This window comes from Macrotis lagotis, chromosome 5, assembly GCF_037893015.1.
Source record: "Macrotis lagotis isolate mMagLag1 chromosome 5, bilby.v1.9.chrom.fasta, whole genome shotgun sequence".
NCBI classification, from domain to species: Eukaryota; Metazoa; Chordata; class Mammalia; order Peramelemorphia; family Peramelidae; genus Macrotis; species Macrotis lagotis.
In genome coordinates, this window is record NC_133662.1 from 232,784,110 (window position 1) to 232,802,565 (window position 18,456).

At 49.2% G+C, this 18,456-nt stretch overlaps 2 protein-coding genes across 6 annotated transcripts; one reads left to right on the plus strand and one right to left on the minus strand.

Moving 5' to 3' along the window:
• Window positions 1-796: 796 nt before the first annotated feature.
• Window positions 797-10,865, plus strand: NLE1 (notchless homolog 1). 4 transcript variants are annotated; one of them, XR_012468750.1, is made up of 13 exons: window positions 797-884; window positions 1,115-1,240; window positions 3,758-3,975; window positions 4,328-4,407; window positions 4,713-4,789; window positions 5,310-5,407; window positions 5,687-5,879; window positions 6,436-6,571; window positions 6,709-6,755; window positions 7,708-7,910; window positions 8,785-8,944; window positions 9,058-9,204; window positions 9,898-10,857. XR_012468750.1 is itself a non-coding variant. In XM_074188917.1 (13 exons), exons 1-13 carry the CDS (start codon window positions 864-866, stop codon window positions 9,908-9,910), a joined length of 1,443 nt encoding a protein of 480 aa, XP_074045018.1. In that variant the 5' UTR covers window positions 798-863; the 3' UTR covers window positions 9,911-10,660. The 4 variants fall into 4 exon arrangements, 2 of the variants coding, with proteins under 2 accessions (XP_074045018.1, XP_074045019.1); XR_012468749.1 differs by having other exon boundaries at window positions 798-884; window positions 9,058-9,219; XM_074188917.1 differs by having other exon boundaries at window positions 798-884; window positions 9,058-9,128; window positions 9,898-10,660.
• A 1,128-nt stretch (window positions 10,866-11,993) lies between these two features.
• On the minus strand, window positions 11,994-17,818 carry FNDC8 (fibronectin type III domain containing 8). Of its 2 annotated transcripts, none has more exons than XM_074188920.1 (4): window positions 17,495-17,818; window positions 16,131-16,290; window positions 13,805-14,050; window positions 11,994-12,461 (listed from the first exon to the last, which is right to left on the minus strand). In XM_074188920.1, exons 1-4 carry the CDS (start codon window positions 17,701-17,703, stop codon window positions 12,309-12,311), a joined length of 768 nt encoding a protein of 255 aa, XP_074045021.1. In that variant the 5' UTR covers window positions 17,704-17,818; the 3' UTR covers window positions 11,994-12,308. The 2 variants fall into 2 exon arrangements, with proteins under 2 accessions (XP_074045021.1, XP_074045020.1); XM_074188919.1 differs by having other exon boundaries at window positions 16,131-16,494.
• Window positions 17,819-18,456: the final 638 nt, after the last annotated feature.

Consider the following 18,456-nt stretch of genomic DNA (forward strand, 5'->3'; position numbering starts at 1 on the left):
CTTTTCAGGAAGCCACTAGCAGGGACAGGCAAGCTTCAGCTGAACTTTGACCTAGGGGTCAAAGGCTCTGGGAGACCCTGACATCAGAGCGGTGATGCCAAGAGAAGCACGTGCATCGGCTTGTGCCCGTCCGCAGCTTCACCCTCGCCTCCAGGGCCGTGTGGACGCAGTGCCAGCCCGGGGATGGCCCCGGAGGCGAGGCCGTCGGGGTGAGGTGGCTGGCCCGGGTCCGCGGCCGGGCTGGCACTCCTGCCCTCCAGAGCTGCTCCGCAGCCGCGCTGGGGCGCAGGGTCCTAAGAGGTGGCGGCTCGGGGGTCTTGGCGAATGTTTAACGATCAGCTTTGGGGGGCACACACAGGACACACCCTTCTTCCTTCCTTGCTTAGGACTAGCCGGTTAACACCAGCTTCTGCGGAAATTTCCGCGCCGAAAGGAAGCGAGCTGCGGATGGGGGAGGGGGAGGCGGGCGAGCCTGGAGAGGTCAAAGGTCGCTGCTTCCTCCCGGCCCCGGCTCCCGGCTGCGCGCCCCGCCCCGGCCGAGCCGCGAGGAAGGCGCAGGCGCGGCCGCGGGGGAGGCGGGGGGGGCGGAGGCGCGGGCGCAGGCGCGGCCGCGGGGGAGGCTCCGGCGCAGGCGCGGGCGCGGCCGCGGGGGAGGCGGGGGCGGAGGCTCGGGCGCAGGCGCGGCCGCGGGGGAGGCGGAGGCGGAGGCTCGGGCGCAGGCGCGGCCGCGGGGGAGGCTCCGGCGCAGGCGCGGGCGCGGGCGCGGCCGCGGGGGAGGCTCCGGCCCCGCCGCGCCGGCAGGGGGCGCTCCGCGGCGGCGCTCTAGGCCTCCGGCCTCGCTTCGCTGCACGTGGGGACGCGGCATGGCGGCGGCGGCGGAGACTGTGAGCCGGGCCCGAGTGGGGGAGCCTGGGGCCCTCGGGGGGTCGGGGAGACGCTGCGGGCCGCGCGGGGGGACAGGCAGAGGGGGGCGGTAGAGAGGTGTCCGTGGTGGGGCCACGGCTGCGTGGGGGTGGTGGGGCCCCCAAAGTGGACACGCCCTAGGCCCCCCTCGGGAGCCCCGCGTGTCCGTGGCGGGGCGTGGGGAGCCCCCTGACCGCCCCCCCCGTGGCAGGACACGCAGCGGCTGCTGGTCCAGCTCCAGGATGAGGCCGGGCAGCGCCTGGGCGCGCCCTTCGACGTGCCCGTGGACATCACCCCGGACAAGCTCCAGCTGGTCTGCCACGCGCTGCTGAGCCAGGTGGGACCCGAGGACCCCGCACGCCCCCGATTCTGGCCCCAAATCCGGGCTGCCCTCCTGTGGGACCCCCGCGGCCACCCGCGTGTACGGAGAAGGAAGGACGCAGACACTAATTAAGCGCCGACTGTCTGCCAGACACTGTGAGACTTGAACTTAAGGCTTCCTGGTGGGGGCGGGGGAGCGGCCACCCTCAGGTGTCTGAGGCCGGATTTGAACCCGGCGCTCTCTCCACCCAGCTGCCCTGAACTTAGGGCTTCCTAACCAGGGGTCTGTGACTTTTTAACAAGAGACTAATAAATGGTTTCCTTTATAACCCATGCATTTTATTTCATACAGTTAACAGCATTAGGCCGCTGAGGGGCCGTGGCCGGAACAGCCTCTAGGGGAGACCCCCCTCCAGGGGCTTCCTGACCCCCGGAGCTCACCTAGGAGGAGCCGGGGTCCCTAGCTGTTTATGTTTGTGTCCGGCAGAGAACCAGTGAGGGAGCTGCCCTTCTGCAGCTGCAGGAGCTCGGGGGGCACAGGGAATCCTCCCCCTTGGGCCAGAGCCTTGGCCCCGGGGTTTGGTTACCTGGTGGTTGTTTGTGGCAGCTTTAATTCTTTTTTTCAAGAGATGAGGAGGAGAAAAATAATAGCTTGTTAGTTGAAAAAAAAGAATTTTTTAGAACTAGACTTTTTTTTAATTTATTTTCATGGGATGGCTAGGTGGCACAGTGGATAGAACACCGGCCCTGGAGTCAGGAGGACCTGAGTTCAAATCCAGCCTCAGACACCTAATAATGACCTAGCTGTGTGGCCTTGGGCAAGCCACTTAACCCCACTGCCTTGCAAGAACCTAAAAAAAAGAATTTATTTTCAATTCCAAACTTCTTCCCTTCATGCCTTCATCCATTGAGAAGGCAGAAAATAGGATATCCACTCTACATGTGACATCACAAAAGACACATTTCCATGTTCACCCTGTTGTCTCTCCATATTGGACAATTCTATTTAAATTCTGTCATTTTTAGAGCTAAAAGAAGCTGAAGAAACCCCTAAGTCCCCCCCCCCATCAGAGAAGACAACTCAGCTCACACACCATCTTCTCCATGAATCTTTCACTTTCTCCCTCCCACTGGTACCTCACTTCCCAATCTAACCCTTGCCCCTTCATAAGGATAAGGCAGAAGCAATGGGTGATATTTGCCAAAGGGTCATTTGAAGTGAGCCTGGAAGGAAACCAGGTATTCTGAGAGGTTGAGGGGATATCATATATGAGAGCTAAGAACTAGACCAGTTTGATGGGACTGTAGGTACACAGAGGGGGAGTAATTATCCCAGAAAAGGATGATGATAGAGGTAATAGGGAGCCGCTTTATTCATTGAAGTAGGAGGAGTGACACACTCAGCCCCGGGCATGATGGTGGTGTCAGGGAGCCATTATTCAGGGAAGTAGGAGAGGTGGCATGACCAGACCTGGGCTTTAGGAAAATCACTCTGGCAGTATGGATTGAAATGGGGAGAGACTCAAGACCTGGAGAACAGGTAGGAGGCTCCTGCTGTGGTCCATGCTAGAGGGGACCAGGTCTGAGCTAGGATGGTGGCTGAGTGGGTAGAAAGAAGGGAGTGAATGTTGAAAGAGATAGAAATGACTGGATTTGGCTCCTGGTGGTTCTTGTGGACTGAGAGAGAGTGTGGAGTCAGGGATGGGGAGGCTGAAGTCCTGAGTGGGTTGGGAGGTAGTGATGCCCTTGAGGGAAATAGGGGAGGTTTGGAAGAAGAAGGATTCATTGGGGTGGGAGAGCATGATAAGGAGCTGTGCTCTGACCATGATGATTTGATTCATCAAGTTTAAAATGTCTAGGAGGGAGTTGGTGATCCAAGTATGGGACACAGGTGAAGGATTAAGGCTGGATATCTTTCAGTCCATGGGAAGGAGAGGGTTTGGGACAGAACCCTGGGGGACAGCCACAGGCAGGGTGCAGGGAGCAGTGAGATGGGTAAGAGGCTGACCAAGAACAATAAGAGTTGTGACCAGCATCGCTGAAGGGACTTCTGACTGTGGGAAGCTGCCTAGTCTTTCCAGTGGAATTGGGGGCTACGCCTCCATCAGAAATACTTATCCTGTTGTCTTTCTGGAGTGAGAGCTGGCACTCAGAGGGCAGCCCAAGGAAGCAGTTCCCTGAATGATTGGATCACAGACCACCCACTGGCCACATTTTACACATATAATATAGTGGGGATTTTGCGAAGGGGGGGGGGTGGTTAGGTTTTTGGAAGGCAAATGGGATTAAGTGACTTGCCCAAGACCACAAAGCTAGGTGATTTTTAAGTGTCTGAGGCCGGATTTGAACTCAGGTCCTCCTGACTCCAGGACAGGTGCTCTATCCACTGCCACCTAGCCACCCCATGGCCACATTTTACAGAGGAGGAAACTGAGGCCTGAACTGACTCTCTGTGGATCAGGTAGTCTTCCTTGAAGGAAGGCCCATTGCTTGCTCTTTGATAAGGACTCACTTCATTTCTCTTCCTCTCCAGGAGGACCCCCTACCCTTGGCCTTTTACGTCCATGATTCAGAGATCACCACTTCACTGGAAAAGACGCTTGAGTCCAAGGCAGTGGAGACTGAGAAAGTCCTTGACATCATTTACCAGCCACAAGCTGTGTTCCGAGTTCGAGCCATCACCCGTTGCACCAGCTCCCTCGAGGGGCACACTGAGGCTGTCATCTCTGTAGCCTTCAGCCCCACTGGGAAGTAAGGAGAGAGCCAGACTTGGGGTACTGGGCAGGGATCTCTGAGGTTGGGGCTAGCTGAAAGGGCAGGGCCCTTCAGATGGGGCCTCCCCGAGACAGCAGGGCATGTTTCCCAAAATCTGTCCTGATTGCCCTCCTTTCAGAAAAAGGAGCTGAGTCTGAGGGTGTGCCCACCCCACTGTGGTTTGTTTCTGATTAGGTAGGTAGATTACTTGTTTTAACCCTTTTTTAAAAAGAAAAGAAATACAAACAGACACTGGTTATTGGGGAATGTCTAATGGGCTCTGTGGCCTTTGGGCCCCAAGAGGCTCTCTTGGGAAAAGCTCAGGAGAACTCTTCTCCGCTTCCCCCAGGTATCTGGCCAGTGGCTCTGGAGACACCACCGTGCGCTTCTGGGATCTCACCACAGAAACTCCCCACTTCACATCCAGGGGTCAGTATGGGGGCAGGTGAGCAGAGGGGGCTGCGCTCTCCAGGCTTCCTTCCAGGGCAGGGTAGGACTCCTAGCAAGAGCGCCATGCAGAGGCCTGGGGACAGAGAAGGTCCAGTCCAAGGTCACACCTCCTTGGGAGACCTGGGCGACTTATCCCCTGGCCACAGTCAGGACTCTGACTGTGAGAGATTGGACGGCAGGGAGAACATAGCCCCAAGTCCCCACCCCAGTTTAGGCCGGGGCGGGGCGCTCTTCTGCTACCGAGGCTGCCTCACCCCTCCTCTCCCTGTCCCTTGCTTTCTTAGGTCACAGACATTGGGTCCTCAGCATCGCATGGTCTCCAGATGGCAAGAAACTGGCTTCAGGCTGTAAGAATGGTCAAGTGAGTGGCTGCTCTGTTGACCACTTGGGGAATCTAGGGTCTCCTCCCCCAGGGACCTGGGGACCACATGGAGGTGGTGTTTAGATTGTCTTCTTCCACCCTGACTACAGAGAATGAATGAATGAATGAATGAATGAATGAATGAATGAATGAATGAACAAGTGAATGAAGTATTTAATGGGTGATTGTGCTGATTGGGGGGTGGGGGCCAGAATATAGATACAAGTTCCCTCAAGGAACTTACCTTCTAAAAGAAGAAGGGAGGGGCAGGGCCTGGGCAGGGAAGGGCCATGGGAATGGTCCAGGTGGATGACTGAACAGCGACTTAAGTCTGCATGGTCTGGTGACCTTGGTTGGGGCTGGTTTAGGAGGTGACGTTTGCAGTGTAGACAGCTCAGCCCCACAGCCAGAGGCCCAGAGTCCAGTGAGACCACTCCCTGGCTAAGATCCAGATTGTGGCTGGAGTGAGGGAGGGGCAAGACCTTTGGATTGGGGGATCTCTAAGGCTCTTTTCCCTCAGATCCTCCTGTGGGACCCAAACACAGGGAAGCAGGTGGGCAGGGCCCTGGCCGGGCATAGCAAGTGGATCACAGGACTGAGCTGGGAGCCGCTGCACACGTAAGTGGGAGTGGTGGTGCCCCCTTGGGTCTGGGGGTGAGGGGGACGGGCCTGCTCCATCCCCAGAGGCTCCTCAGTGGGAATGTCTAGAGAGAGGGACAGGAGGGGGATCTTGAGTGGGGGGGGCAGGGGGGGCCTCCCCTCCCCACACCAGCCTGGCTCTCCTGAAGTCACTGAGGGACACAGTGTGAGGAGAGCCCTTGGAAGATAGTGACCTGAGGAATGGAAGGAAAGTTGGTGTGGCGTCAGCAGGAGGGTCACCTGTTTCTCCTCTTCCAGGAACCCTGAGTGTCGCTACGTGGCCAGCGGCTCCAAGGATGGCAGCGTCCGGGTCTGGGACACAACCGTTGGCCGATGTGACCGCATCCTCACTGGCCATACCCAGTCAGTCACCTGTATCCGATGGGGAGGGGACGGCCTTCTCTACTCAGCTTCCCAAGACCGGACCATCAAAGTGTGGCGGCCTCATGATGTGAGGAGTGGTGACAAAGCAGAGCTTGGGAGGGGGACCTGGAGGGACCCTCTAGACTGGCCTTCTCCATTCTATAGATGAAGAAACTGAGGCTCAGGGAAGTGGAGAAGGGACCTTCCTGTGAGGGTCCTGAGCATCCCATGGAGGCTTGGAGTCCTGGCTGCTGACCTCACACTCTCTCAGGCCTCTGTGAGCAATTGTGGCCTACCCTGTGAAACTCAGAGGCAGCCAGTGGGGCGTCCTAGAGCAGCTGGCCCGGTCAGGAGGACCAGACTTACTGAGTTCAGATCCAGCCTCAGACTCTTAATGGCTGTGTGACCCTGGGCAAGTCACTAATCCCTATTTGCCTCAGTTGCCTCATCTGTAAAATGAAATAAAGAAATGACATCATGCCAGCATCTCTGCCAAGAGACCCCAAAATGGGTCACAGAGAGTCAGACATGACTGAAAAATGACTAAACAAATTGTCACACACACACACACACACACACACACACACACACCCTCACTCCCTTTGACCCCTATGTTGTGCATTTCTGACTCCCCGCCTCCACAGGGGGTGCTCTGCAGGACGCTCCAGGGGCACGCCCACTGGGTGAACACCATGGCCCTCAGCACTGACTATGTCCTGCGGACGGGGGCCTTTGAGCCGGCAGAGGCCTCAGTTAATGCCCAGGATGTCCGTGGCTCCTGTGAGTGCAGTGGAAGGGCAAGGGGAAAGGAGGTTGCTGACGGCCTTTGGGGAAGCCCTTGAGCCATTTGTCGCAGGTTTTTTCTAACTTCATCTTCTCCCTATTCTGTATTCTTTCCTCTTCTATGATGGACACAGTGCCGGAGCTGAAGGAGCGAGCACTGGACCGTTACAATCAAATTAGGGTGAGTGTGTGACCATTGCCCCTGTCTGCAGTTCTCCCCTTTCCCAGAAGCTCCTGATCATCTCTGTCCTACTGATCATTCCTTGTAACACTTGGGATAACAGAACCAAAAGCGTTGGCTCTGACAAGGTCCTGGAAGTCATTGGCTCAAAAAAGGGGCCAGGGCTGTGGCCAGCTGGGATTCCAACACAGGTCTTCTCTTTGCCAATGCAGCATTCTTATAGATGGTTAATTAATAAGCTTATAGATTTAGATGAGAAAGGAACAATCAGTGCTACAGACCAATCCATTTATTCAACAGTAGTGGAAACTGAGGTTAGAGAGGCCTCGGGTTCTTACCAGTTTCCCCACCCTAGTATTCTCTGTAACACGGAAGAAGGGCGGCCCCCACCTTCCAGGTTTCTTGGGAGACTCAGATGAGTTCTTAGCAAGCTTTAAAAACTTATAGAAAAGGGGTGACCTGCCCAGCTAGGGTCTGAGGCAAAATTCAAACCCAGGTCTTCCTGCCCCCAGCACTGTAGCCACCACTCAGCTACTTTCGATTTGAGAGCTGGAGGAAACCTTACCAGCCATTGAGTCCAACTCTCCTTGTTGTACAGACGATCAAACCCAAGCACAAAGAGGGGGTCCCTCAACTGGGGTAATAGCAGGTTTTGAACATGGGTCTTTCTGCCTCAGGCCCAGCCCAGTAACATGTATGTAAGGCTGCATCGTCAACCCTGTTTGATTGAACAAACACACTAATGAAGGGCTTCCTGGTTACCCTTGCTAGTTTTAGGCTAGTTTGGACTCCCCCTCTTTCCAAGGTCCCCATTAGTCCCTTGGCTGGAGCTGGTGGGCCTCAGTCCTAGACCTTCCAGACTCCTCTGCACCTAGCACAGTGTTGTGTGATTTCTGTCTCTGCTTGTGGCCTCCCGAGCAATAGTGAACATGTGTGTGTGTGCTCCCCCCAGGGTCTGGGTCCAGAAAGGCTCGTCTCGGGGTCCGATGACTTCACACTGTTCCTGTGGTCCCCTTCAGAGGATAAGAAACCACTGCAGCGGATGACAGGGCACCAGGCCCTCATCAACCAGGTGCTCTTCTCCCCAGATGCTCGCATCATCGCTAGTGCCTCCTTCGACAAGTCCATCAAGTTGTGGGATGGCAAGACCGGCAAGTGAGTCTGCGGGGAGGAGGGAGTCTTGAGGCCATGAGATGGGGCGAGATCAAGGCCCAGGAGAGGCACTTCATATCAGAGCCTTGTCCAACAAAGGGCTTTTTCTCCATGGTCTCTAAGGTCTTTCCATCTTCAAATCTCAGGTCTCTTAAGAGCCCCTAGGTCACCTGAGAAAACAGACTGTCAGGTAGAAGCAAGTCTAAATGAGCAGAGTAGTGGTGTCACCTGTATATAATGGATTGGAAGAGTACAAGGAGGGACATCAGCTAGTCAGCATTTATCTGTGATCTCAGCCCTGAGCAGACAAAGATGAAAAATTAGCCCTTTACCTAAAGAAGATAAGTAAATGGGACTTTGCCCCTAGCCTCTACTTCTCCTGAGGTCCTCTCTGCCCGCCCCCTCCCTCTTATTCCTCACTACTCCACTTGTTTTCAGAACTGTACCTTAAGAATCATAGGGTGAAAGATTTAGAGGGAGAAAGGTCCTTGAAGTTCATCTAATCTAACCCTCTTCCTCATTTTACAATTGGAAAAAACTGAGTCCCAAGTGTTATGGGTCAGATTTGAACCCAGATCCTTGGACTCCAAGGTCAGTGCTCTTTCACTGTTAACCCTAATGCTTTTTTAATGACCTCAAAACAATGTCCTGGAGGCAAATGAGGAGAGCCATCCTAGAAAAGCTTAAATTCAAGATATAAGAAGAAGAGAAATTCAAGATAGAAAATTCCTTTGTGAGAGGAGAGGAAAACATAGTTATAGCCTAAAGCTTTGATAAATTACCAAGGTAGGAAATTAGAATAAGGTAGAGGGTCTTAAAAGGAAATCCTTTAAGCTCTTGAGCAAGGGAGAGACCCCATCCTCTGCCTCTGCCACAGATATCTGGCCTCCCTCCGTGGCCACGTGGCAGCTGTATACCAGATCGCCTGGTCCGCAGACAGCCGGCTCCTGGTGAGCGGGAGCAGTGACAGCACGCTAAAGGTGTGGGATGTGAAGACACGGAAGCTGGCAGTGGACCTCCCTGGTCATGCTGATGAGGTAGCCAACCCCTCCCCAGGATCCGGAGGGAGGGAGGGCAGGCCAGAGCTGGGGGCTGCTGCTGCCACCTCACTTGGCTTGGCTTTGATTCAGATGTTTTCCTCCATGGCCAGGTGTTTGCTGTAGACTGGAGTCCAGATGGCCAGCGGGTAGCCAGTGGTGGGAAGGACAAATGTCTCCGCATGTGAGTCTGGGGCATGGACTTAGGCCAGGCGCTCAGGAGGATCAGCTAGCTGGCTCTTGAAGACCCTAGTTTCCATGTACATACCCCCTGGGCAAGTTCAAGATCTTTCCCATACAAATATAGAATTTGGGGGTCCTTTTAAAAATACTTTTAGACCAGCTCTTTAAAGCTGAGGAGGTCCCTCAGCTCTCAGCTTTTCCAAATTTGTTCTTAAAAGTAACCCGGGTCTAAGCTCTCATCCGGCAGCTAGGGGTGGAGTGTCAGAAATGAGGTGGCACGGAGTGGCATGGTTCCAATCCTTCCTCAGACACTTGCTAGCTGTGTGACCCCAAGGCTGTCACCTAACCTCTCTTATGTCTCCTGGATGGCCCCTAAGGTCCCTTCTAGATCTGAATTCCAAGATCCTTTGATTGGGAAAGAATAACGACAAACGGTCGAACTGGTGGCGCAGCTAGGTGGCACAGTGGATAGAGCACCAGCCCTGGAGTCAGGAGTACCTGGGTTCAAATCCGGTCTCAGACACTTAATAATTACCTAGCTGTGTGGCCTTGGGCAAGCCACTTAACCCCATTTGCCTCACAAAAATCCTTTAAAAAAAAAGTCGAGCTGGACTTCCTGGGGCAGTGGAGGGGACTGCAGGAGGGTCCCAGCAGAATGTAGGCCTGAGACACCCAGGCTCCTAGTCAGGGGAGGCAGGGCCATGGCTGGATCTCCAGGTCCTTTCTCAGACCTTTCTGAATGAAGATCCTTTTTTGGCTTTTGTCCACAGATGGAGGAGGTGAGACCCAAGGGGGCTTTCCCCTTTCTGCCTGTAAATCTACAGCTCTGTCCCTATCCACTGCTGGTTGTCTTGGGGGCTGCGGGCCGGCCGCCTCACTATGGGGAGGGACAGGGCCTTCCCCAGCCAGGCCTGGCCCTGGCTCTGAAGGAGAGGGGCACAGTATGGGACAAGGGGCTGTGACTTGGCCCCTGAGCTGCTGGAGCTGGTGAAGACCAGGATGGCAGGCCTCCACACTTGTTTTTTTATTCCTTTCTTAATGTCAACTTCCTACAGAGTAGGAAGACTCTTTTTGCCAAATAAATAAGTTATTTTTCTGTGGTTTATTGTCATTGAATCCAGGGATCTGGGCAAGATCCTCAGACTGTCCCCTTTCTTTGTCAGGCCCCCTCCCTGTCCTTGGGTTCCTCCAGCCCCCTCTTTTCTGCATTCCCTTTGTCCATCTTTTCACTTCTCTAACTGCACTAAGACTTGTGATATTCTGTGTCTGTGTGGGCTTGATGGGAGCTCCTTCTGAGTAGGGATTTTATAGATATATAGACATATTTATATACATAGATCTGATATAGACATATATATGAAATGTGTCTGTATAGTTTAAAATATATAAAATTTTTTTCATCTCCATCTCCAGGACATCTTAGCTCAGCTTCTTTAGGACAGAGTAATTTAGTTGATACATACTTTATTTTTTAAAATATTGTTTTTTTAAAAAAATTATAAAAAAATTCAAAATAAAAATAAGATACAATTCTAAAGAAAATATTGTTTTTCCAACTGTACTCAGTAGTTTTTAACCAATTTTTTTGCAAGGTTTTGAGTTTTACAGTTTTTTCCCTCCCCCTTCCCCTGAAAGAAAGCAATGTGATTGATATAGGCTCTACATTTATAACCATGCTAAACAGAGATTCATATTTATCATGTGAAAGAAGAATCAAATCCATACAGAAGAAACAGAAAAAAATGACAACCTATATAAAACAACTTTTAAAAATTACAGAGAGCAAGCTTTGGTCTGCATTTAAGCTGCAGAGTTTCCTTCTCAGGATATAGGTGGTATTTTCTATTACTTTGATTATTATATTGCTGAAATGATCAAGTCCATCATGATTGATCACAGTGTTGCTATATTAATATTCTGGTTCTGTTCATCTCATAGCATCAGTTCATACAAGTCTTTCCAGGCTTTTCTGAAGTCCCATCCCTCATTTCTTATAAAACAATAGTGTTCCAGGGCCACAATGTTTGCCATTCCCCAATTGACGGACATCCCTTCAATCTCTAATTCTTTGCCACTACAAAAGAGCTGCTTTGAATATTTTTGTACATGTAGGATTTTGACCCTTTTCCATTATCTCTGCTACAGATCCAGTATTGGTATTGCTGGATCAAAGGGTATGATTAGTTTTATTTCCCCTTGAGTACCGTTCCAAATTGCTCTCCTGAATAATTGGATCAGTTCACAGCTCCACCAACAATGCCTTGCCATCCCCTGCAACATTGATCATTATCCTTTCTAGTCAAATTGATCAATCTGCGAAGTGAGGTGGTTTGCACCTCAGATGGTGTTAATGTGCATTTCTAATCAATAATGATTTAGAGCAGTTTCATATGACTAGATAGTTTGGATTTCTTTATCTGAGAATTGCCTTTCCATATCCTTTGGCCATCATAAATGCTTTTTTTAAAAAATTGGAAAAAAAAAGATGGACTGAACATCTACTTGGTTGTAAGTGTAGAATCTATTGTGTCTTGCCCCAGATAAGTTCTCATTGCCTATGTCCAGCAGGGACTGATGTTAGAAAACCTGAGTCTGAATAAAGGGTGCAGCCGTCCCTTCCTGTCTAGGGGACCTGGAGCAAGTCACCAAGTGACCAGGTGTCAGTCTCCTCACTGGTAAAATGAGGTCTTTTCCCAGCTCTAAATCTCTGGTTGTGATCCTAAGTTGCCTTAACTTATAGGCCTCAGTTTCCTTGACAGTCAAAATGGAGGAATGAGTCAAGACAACCTTTCTAAACTTTTCCAGCTCTGCCATGTCCCCCCCCCTCCTCACCGTCAAGAAAAGTCAAGCGCCCTGAGGCCCCAAAGTTGTTGAGAGCTCTTTAATAGGGACATGCTGTGAGCCAGCTCTGAGGGGAAGGAAGGAGCCTGCCCTAAGCTCTGGTCAGTGGCTCAGCCTGGCTGCCAGCCAGCTTGGGGCTGCCTTTGTCCAGATGGGCAGGGGTCCCGGCCCAGCCAACCCCCTGCCAGGGGAGCCGAGAGGCAGGGAAGCCGGAGCGGTCCTGGACCTTGGGCAGGAGGCTCAACAGTACCATACTCTGAGGGGGTTGCTAATTTGGCTCCTGAGCGGCCCTAAACAGGGGCTGAAAAAATATGGGAATGATTGGGGCTGGGGGTCCCCCTTAGTGTGGAAAAATGAACTCTAAGTCTTCCAATCTCCTCAACTCTTTGATCCCCACATGGACTGTTTTCCTCCGAGGTTCTCGACGAAGCACGGTGATTTTGATGGGGTTTTCCTTGGGGAAGCCATGCATGTCAGTAGCCACAGTGGAAAACTGAAGTCAGAAAGAAAATGGAAAATGATGCTCATTTCCCTCCCTTTCTATATTGCCAATTTTATTGCCCCAACACCTCACAACCTGATTCTATTGCTGTGCCAGCTTCATCATCCTTCAGGTTACAATAATAGCTCCACTCCACCAGGTTTCTGATAACTTTTCTGGTCCCTATTTCCTATCCCCCATCACCATTTCCTCTCTCTGTGCCCCAATAATCAGTTATTTGATAAAATTCATATTAAATGCTTGATATGGACTAGTCGAAGATTAAAAAAATGAAATCATTCCTGTCCTCAAGAAGCTTCCACTCTACAAGGGGAGACTCAAGGGTGGTCTTTAAGGGGGAAGGGGTTCAGTTTGTTCTCAGGCTTAGCTAAGTCTGGTATATGTTGCTATTCAATTTTGAAGTTTTCTTGGTAATGATATTGGAGCGGTTTGCCATTTCCCCCTTCAGGTCATTTTACAAATGAGAAAATAGACAAACAGGGTGACAAGGTCACCCAGCTATTAGAGTGTCTAAGGTCAGATTTGAACTCGGGAAGTCTTCCTCACTCCAGATCCAGCCCGCCACATAGTAGAGAAATGAGCTTTCTATTCAGTTTTCCAGTTTTTGCACCAGTTGCCCAAAGCATTGGTTCTCAATTATCTAGGCTTCTAAGGGTGTGTGTGTGTGTGTGTGTGTTTATCTGTGTCTCTATGTGTCTGTGTGGGCAGTGGTTGTGGAGGATCCCCCAAACCCTGGGTTTAAAGCTTAATTGTGGGTCTCTCAATCTGGTAGAATAATAAATTTTTAAAAACTAAAGGGGATCCAAAAAAATCCATTTAACACCAATCCTCTCATTTCATAGAGGAAGAAACAGGCCAAGGAAGCTTACCTGAACCTGCCTGAGGTTACAGAGATAGAAGAGAACAGAACCCAAAACTAAACCTGAGGCTTGAGATTCCAAATCCCATACTCTTTACCTTAGTAACAGTAAAGAGAGAAAGTGGGAAGGTTTTACATGGAATTGGAGGCAGTGAGGTGATACAGGTGATGCTTGGAGTTATAAAGATCTGAGTTCAAAACTGACCCCAGACACTAAGCTGTGACTCTGAGACAGTCACCTTGTTTCCTCATCTATAAAACAGGTAAATAATACCTTCCTCCCGAGATTAACTGTTAAACTGAAATGAGATATTTGTAAAGTGCTTTGCAAGGGCTTTGTGTAAATCTATTATTCCTTTCTGTGCATCTGTCTCTGCCTCTCTGCAGTTGGAGCTGATTGCATCTCCCTGCCCCCTTCCACTTGCCCCCTTCCACTCTCCCCTCCTCTCCCAGGATGGTGGGTCTGGGGACTCACTTTATAGGGCTTGCACCATTTCCCAGGACCTGCCGGGTTAGCAGCACGGACACTGATGTAGTACTTGGTGTTCGGCTTCAGTTCCATGAGCTTGACGGTTGTGCCTATGATCTGGTTGAAGATCCAGGGGCGATGTTTTTCCTTGGGCATCTCATTCTTCACCCTCTCTCTCCTTAGTTCTATCTCCTGCAGGAGAACTTGGTAGAAACTTACCCGCTGTTTGACTCTGCTCCTGCTCCAAGTGATCTGCAGGGAGAGAGAAATCACAAGGGCATCTTCATCCCCACCTCATTCCCAGCACCCAGCACATAAGTAATACATCCTTGTTGATGTGGCTCCATGTGAGACAAAGACCCACAGAACCATTGGATTCTAGAGTTAGAAGTAACCTTAAAGGCCATCCATAATCTAAACCTCTCAAGTTACAGATTGGGAAACTGAGGTCTATTGAGTAAAATAGATCTTAATTCTAAAAACAAGAAGAGACTATAAAGCCCAACTAGCCCAGACTCCTCATTTTAAAGATGAGGAAGGGAAGTGGATAGAACAACAGCCCTGGAGTCAGAAGGACCCGAGTACAAATACGACCTCAGACACTTAGCTGCTGTGTGACCCTGGGCAAGTCACTTAACCAGGATTACCTCCCTCAAAAAAAAATAAAAGTAAGAAAGCTCTGAGCAAGTTAAGTAATTTGCCTATAATCACACAGTTAACATCAGAGGTAAGAGATTTGAACTCAAGTCCTCTGACTCCAGAGCCAAGAATATTTTCAGTTTGAATCGGTGACTCTTATTAAGTAATGAGTTACCAAGCTCATTATACCCTTGACTTCAAAGGATCTTAGAACTAGAACTGATAGCATATTTGAGGTCAATTAATCCAAACTATTATTTTGTTTTGTTTTGCAAGGCAATGGGGTTAAGTGACTTGCCCAAGGTCATACAGCTAAGTATTAAGTGTCTGAGATCAGATTTGGACTCAAGTCCTCTGACTCCAGGCTGGTGCTCTATCCACTGCACCACCTAATCACCCCAATCCAATCTATTTTTTAAAAAAGAGGACATTTGGGATGACTTAGGTGGTGTATAGATAGAGCACTGGCCCTGGAGTCAAGAGGACCTGAATTCAAATCCAGCCTCAGACACTTAATAATGACCTAGCTGTGTGGCCTTGGGCAAGCCACTTAACCCCATTGCCTTGCCCCCCCCCCAAAAAAAAGGACATTTATAATGCTGTACAAAACTATTCACACATAATTGTTTTATTTGTATTAGCAAAAAACTGGAGGGGAGCAAAGCAATCTAGAATACCAATAACAATTGGAGAATAGTTCTATAAACTGTTATTTATTAATGGAATGGAATCCTATTGACCCATATAAAAATGATATGTGGGGCAACTAGGTGGTACAGTGGATAGTGCACCAGCCCTGGAGTACAAGGAGAACCTGAGTTCAAATCTGGTCTCAGACACATAATAATTACCTAGCTATGTGACTTTGGGCAGGTCATTTAACCCCACCGCCTTGTAAAAAAAAAACCCTAAAAAAAAATGAAGAATATCGAGAAATATGGGAAGGATTGAATGACTGTCAGTGGAACAATCAGGCCAGGGAGACATGGATAAATACAGAGAAGGCAAGGAAACTTTATCGGTCAAGAACATAGAGAACCATTTGGAAGGAGCAAGCAAAGAACTACTGAATTGCTATGATTTTGTTCAAATCTGGTATTTTTTCCAAGTAAAATGTAACTTGTTTGGGGATTTTTCTTTTGAGTGTTTCCTATCATAATTATTTGTTCATAATAATTTTTTAAAAACCCCTATTTAGGGGCGGCTAGGTGGCGCAGTGGATAAAGCACCGGCCCTGGAGTCAGGAGGACCTGGGTTTAAATCTGGCCTCAGACACTCAATAATTACCTAGCTCTGTGGCCTTGGGCAAGCCACTTAACCCCATTGCCTTGAAAAATTTTTTAAAAAAACCTATTTAGTCCTAGCAGCACCCTGACTCCATGCATATCTTCTGTTCTGGTGGACCTAACACTTATTTATCCCCATACTCATTCATTCATTCTTGTTTATTCATTTGCTGCCTTGTCTTTATGAAATCTTTTCCTCCCTTTCTTTAGATTGGAAACCAAATGGCTTTGAAGGCTTCCCCATCTTATTCACACATTCACTCACTCCTTCATTCCTTCACTTATTCATTTCCTCCATTCACTTATTCACTCATTCATTCCTTCATCCACTTTTTCACTTGCTCACTCACCCTTCTTTCATGTATATTTGAGTTTTTTCCCTCCCTGCCCCCATCAGTATCACCCACCACAGCTGTGGAGTCACTGACAGTATGCTCACAGATGAAGGGGGCGTCAGGCACATCTACAACCACAGAAGACTCTGAGGGTGATGAGGTGGTGTCCGCATCCATCTCGGGGTTGTCCAGATCCAGGGGTGTGAAGTTTGACAACAGGGCCTTGGAATGGCTGGAACAAATGGACCGGTCCCCCATTTCATTGCTCTTGGCCCAGGAGTTCAAACTGAGCCTCGTCAGCTCTCTTTCTAGTAATTCTGAGAAGATGTTGCTGCTGGGCTGGCTCAGGGAAAACTTGAATGGGCTCAACCTGCTGGTGGGAATGGGGGAGGTGCTGGTGTCTTCAGAACTAGATTCTTCAAATTCGAAAGGCTTACTAGGGAGAACAAGTAGAACAGAACTTGTTGGAAAAGAGTTACAGCTGGGACCACCCTGGTCCATTCTATGATCGGCCCCTAGAGATCTCTTCAAGGATGCATTCATTGCTCCAATCACTGTGTCATTTTGGTCTTCTTCGATAATGAAGGACAAGAACCAACCCATGAATCAACCACTGTTGCCACAACACAAATCCATTTATAAAGTGCGTAACAGCACATAGTAGGTTCTGTATAAAAGCTTATTCCTTTCCTCTTTCTCCTATTCCCCTTCCCCATCTCAGGATGCTAAATTTAATTCAACTCAGTAAACATTTACCAATCGCTTACTAAGTGTCTAGGTGCTGTAAATACAAAGACAAAAACCAAAATATGTGGGTTTATATTTCAAAACCTATCTGGAAAGATAAGTTGAAATCAGATTGTAAAGGTCTTCAAATACCAAACTCCTTGATCTTAGAGGGAATAGGGAGGTTTTGAAGCTTTTTGAAAAAAGGAATGACTAAGGTCAGAATACTCCATGCCTTACTATACTTTAGTATTTAGAACTGTGAGTTTCACCAAGCAAGACATCCAGTAGGTGCCATTACATTGAAGTAGCTGGAGGAATATAGTCTGTATTTCTTACTATTTATTCTATGATGAAAGAATCCATTTTTCTTCTCCCCACTAGAGTCGGCTGCTCTGGGAATGCCCCTCATGGGTGAGGACCATCCATGTCCTTCCAAGAGTAACTGATACTAGTGGGGAGATGAGAACAACTCAAGATGGAAGAAGATACTAGATTACATGGTGGTAGAGAGAAGGAGGATGGATACTCAAGAAAACATCAATCCAGTATCATTTGAAAATTAACATTTCCTCCTAGTTGTCCCTAGAATCCAGGGAACTGGTGATTCCTGGGTCACAGAAATTGTACCCTTCTCTAAAGGATGTCCTGCTATTCCTAAACCTTGTTCTAAGAGAAAAAAGGAAAGGAGGAAAGGTGCTGGTTCTTACATCTCTTCTGAATCTCCTTCTTCAATAAGGGTAGGCTTGGTGCATCTGGGGGAAATATTGAACCCCTGAACAGAGAACTTTTGATCCACAGGCCTTTGATCTGGGGATGACCTCTTGAAGTGGTTGAGTGGAACCCTGATGTTGGAAATGTCTTGGTCCAAATCCTCCTCATCCTCCTCTTCTACTCTCCAGAGTTTTTCAGATGCCATCTGCCTTCACAAAGTCAGACCTCAGTAACCAAGTAGGCTGAAAGAAGACATAAACTGTCAAAGGAACCTCTGCATCCCTTGATTTTGGAGAGCAAAGAGGGGTGATGTCACCATAGCTATAACCAGACTGTAACAATTGAGTTTTTCCTGCTCCCTGATTGGTAGCTACTGCCATGATGTCACTGTAGCACCAGACATCCAGGACTAGAGATAGGTGGCAGAGAGAATAGAAGACCTGGGGATGGTGGTGAGGATAAATGTGGGTGGGACAGTTGCTTATCTGAAATTGGGCAACTCTGGATTTTCTTTGAAATCTATGGATTTTCCTTATGTACATGCCACTTTGTAGGGAGATGGAGAGACTTGTGGAGTCATGTTGATGAAGTAGGGGAGGAAATTCTGATCTAGGAATCAGAAGACCCACTCATAGTTTTTATTATCACTAGCTTTGGAACCTTAGTCACTTCTCTCTGGGCTTCAGTTTTATCATCATCATCATCATCACCACCACAAATATCATCATAACTAACATCTATATAAGGCTTACCATGTACCAGATACCCTGCTAAGCACTTTCCAATTATTTCATTTGATCATCACAACAACCCTGGGAGGTAGGTGCTATTATCCCCGTTTTACAGATGAGGAAATGAGTCAAACAGGTTTAAAAGAGACTTGCTCATAACTAGGAAGTATCTAGAACTGAGTTTGAACTCAGGTCTTCCTGACTCCAGGCCCTCCACTTAGTTGACA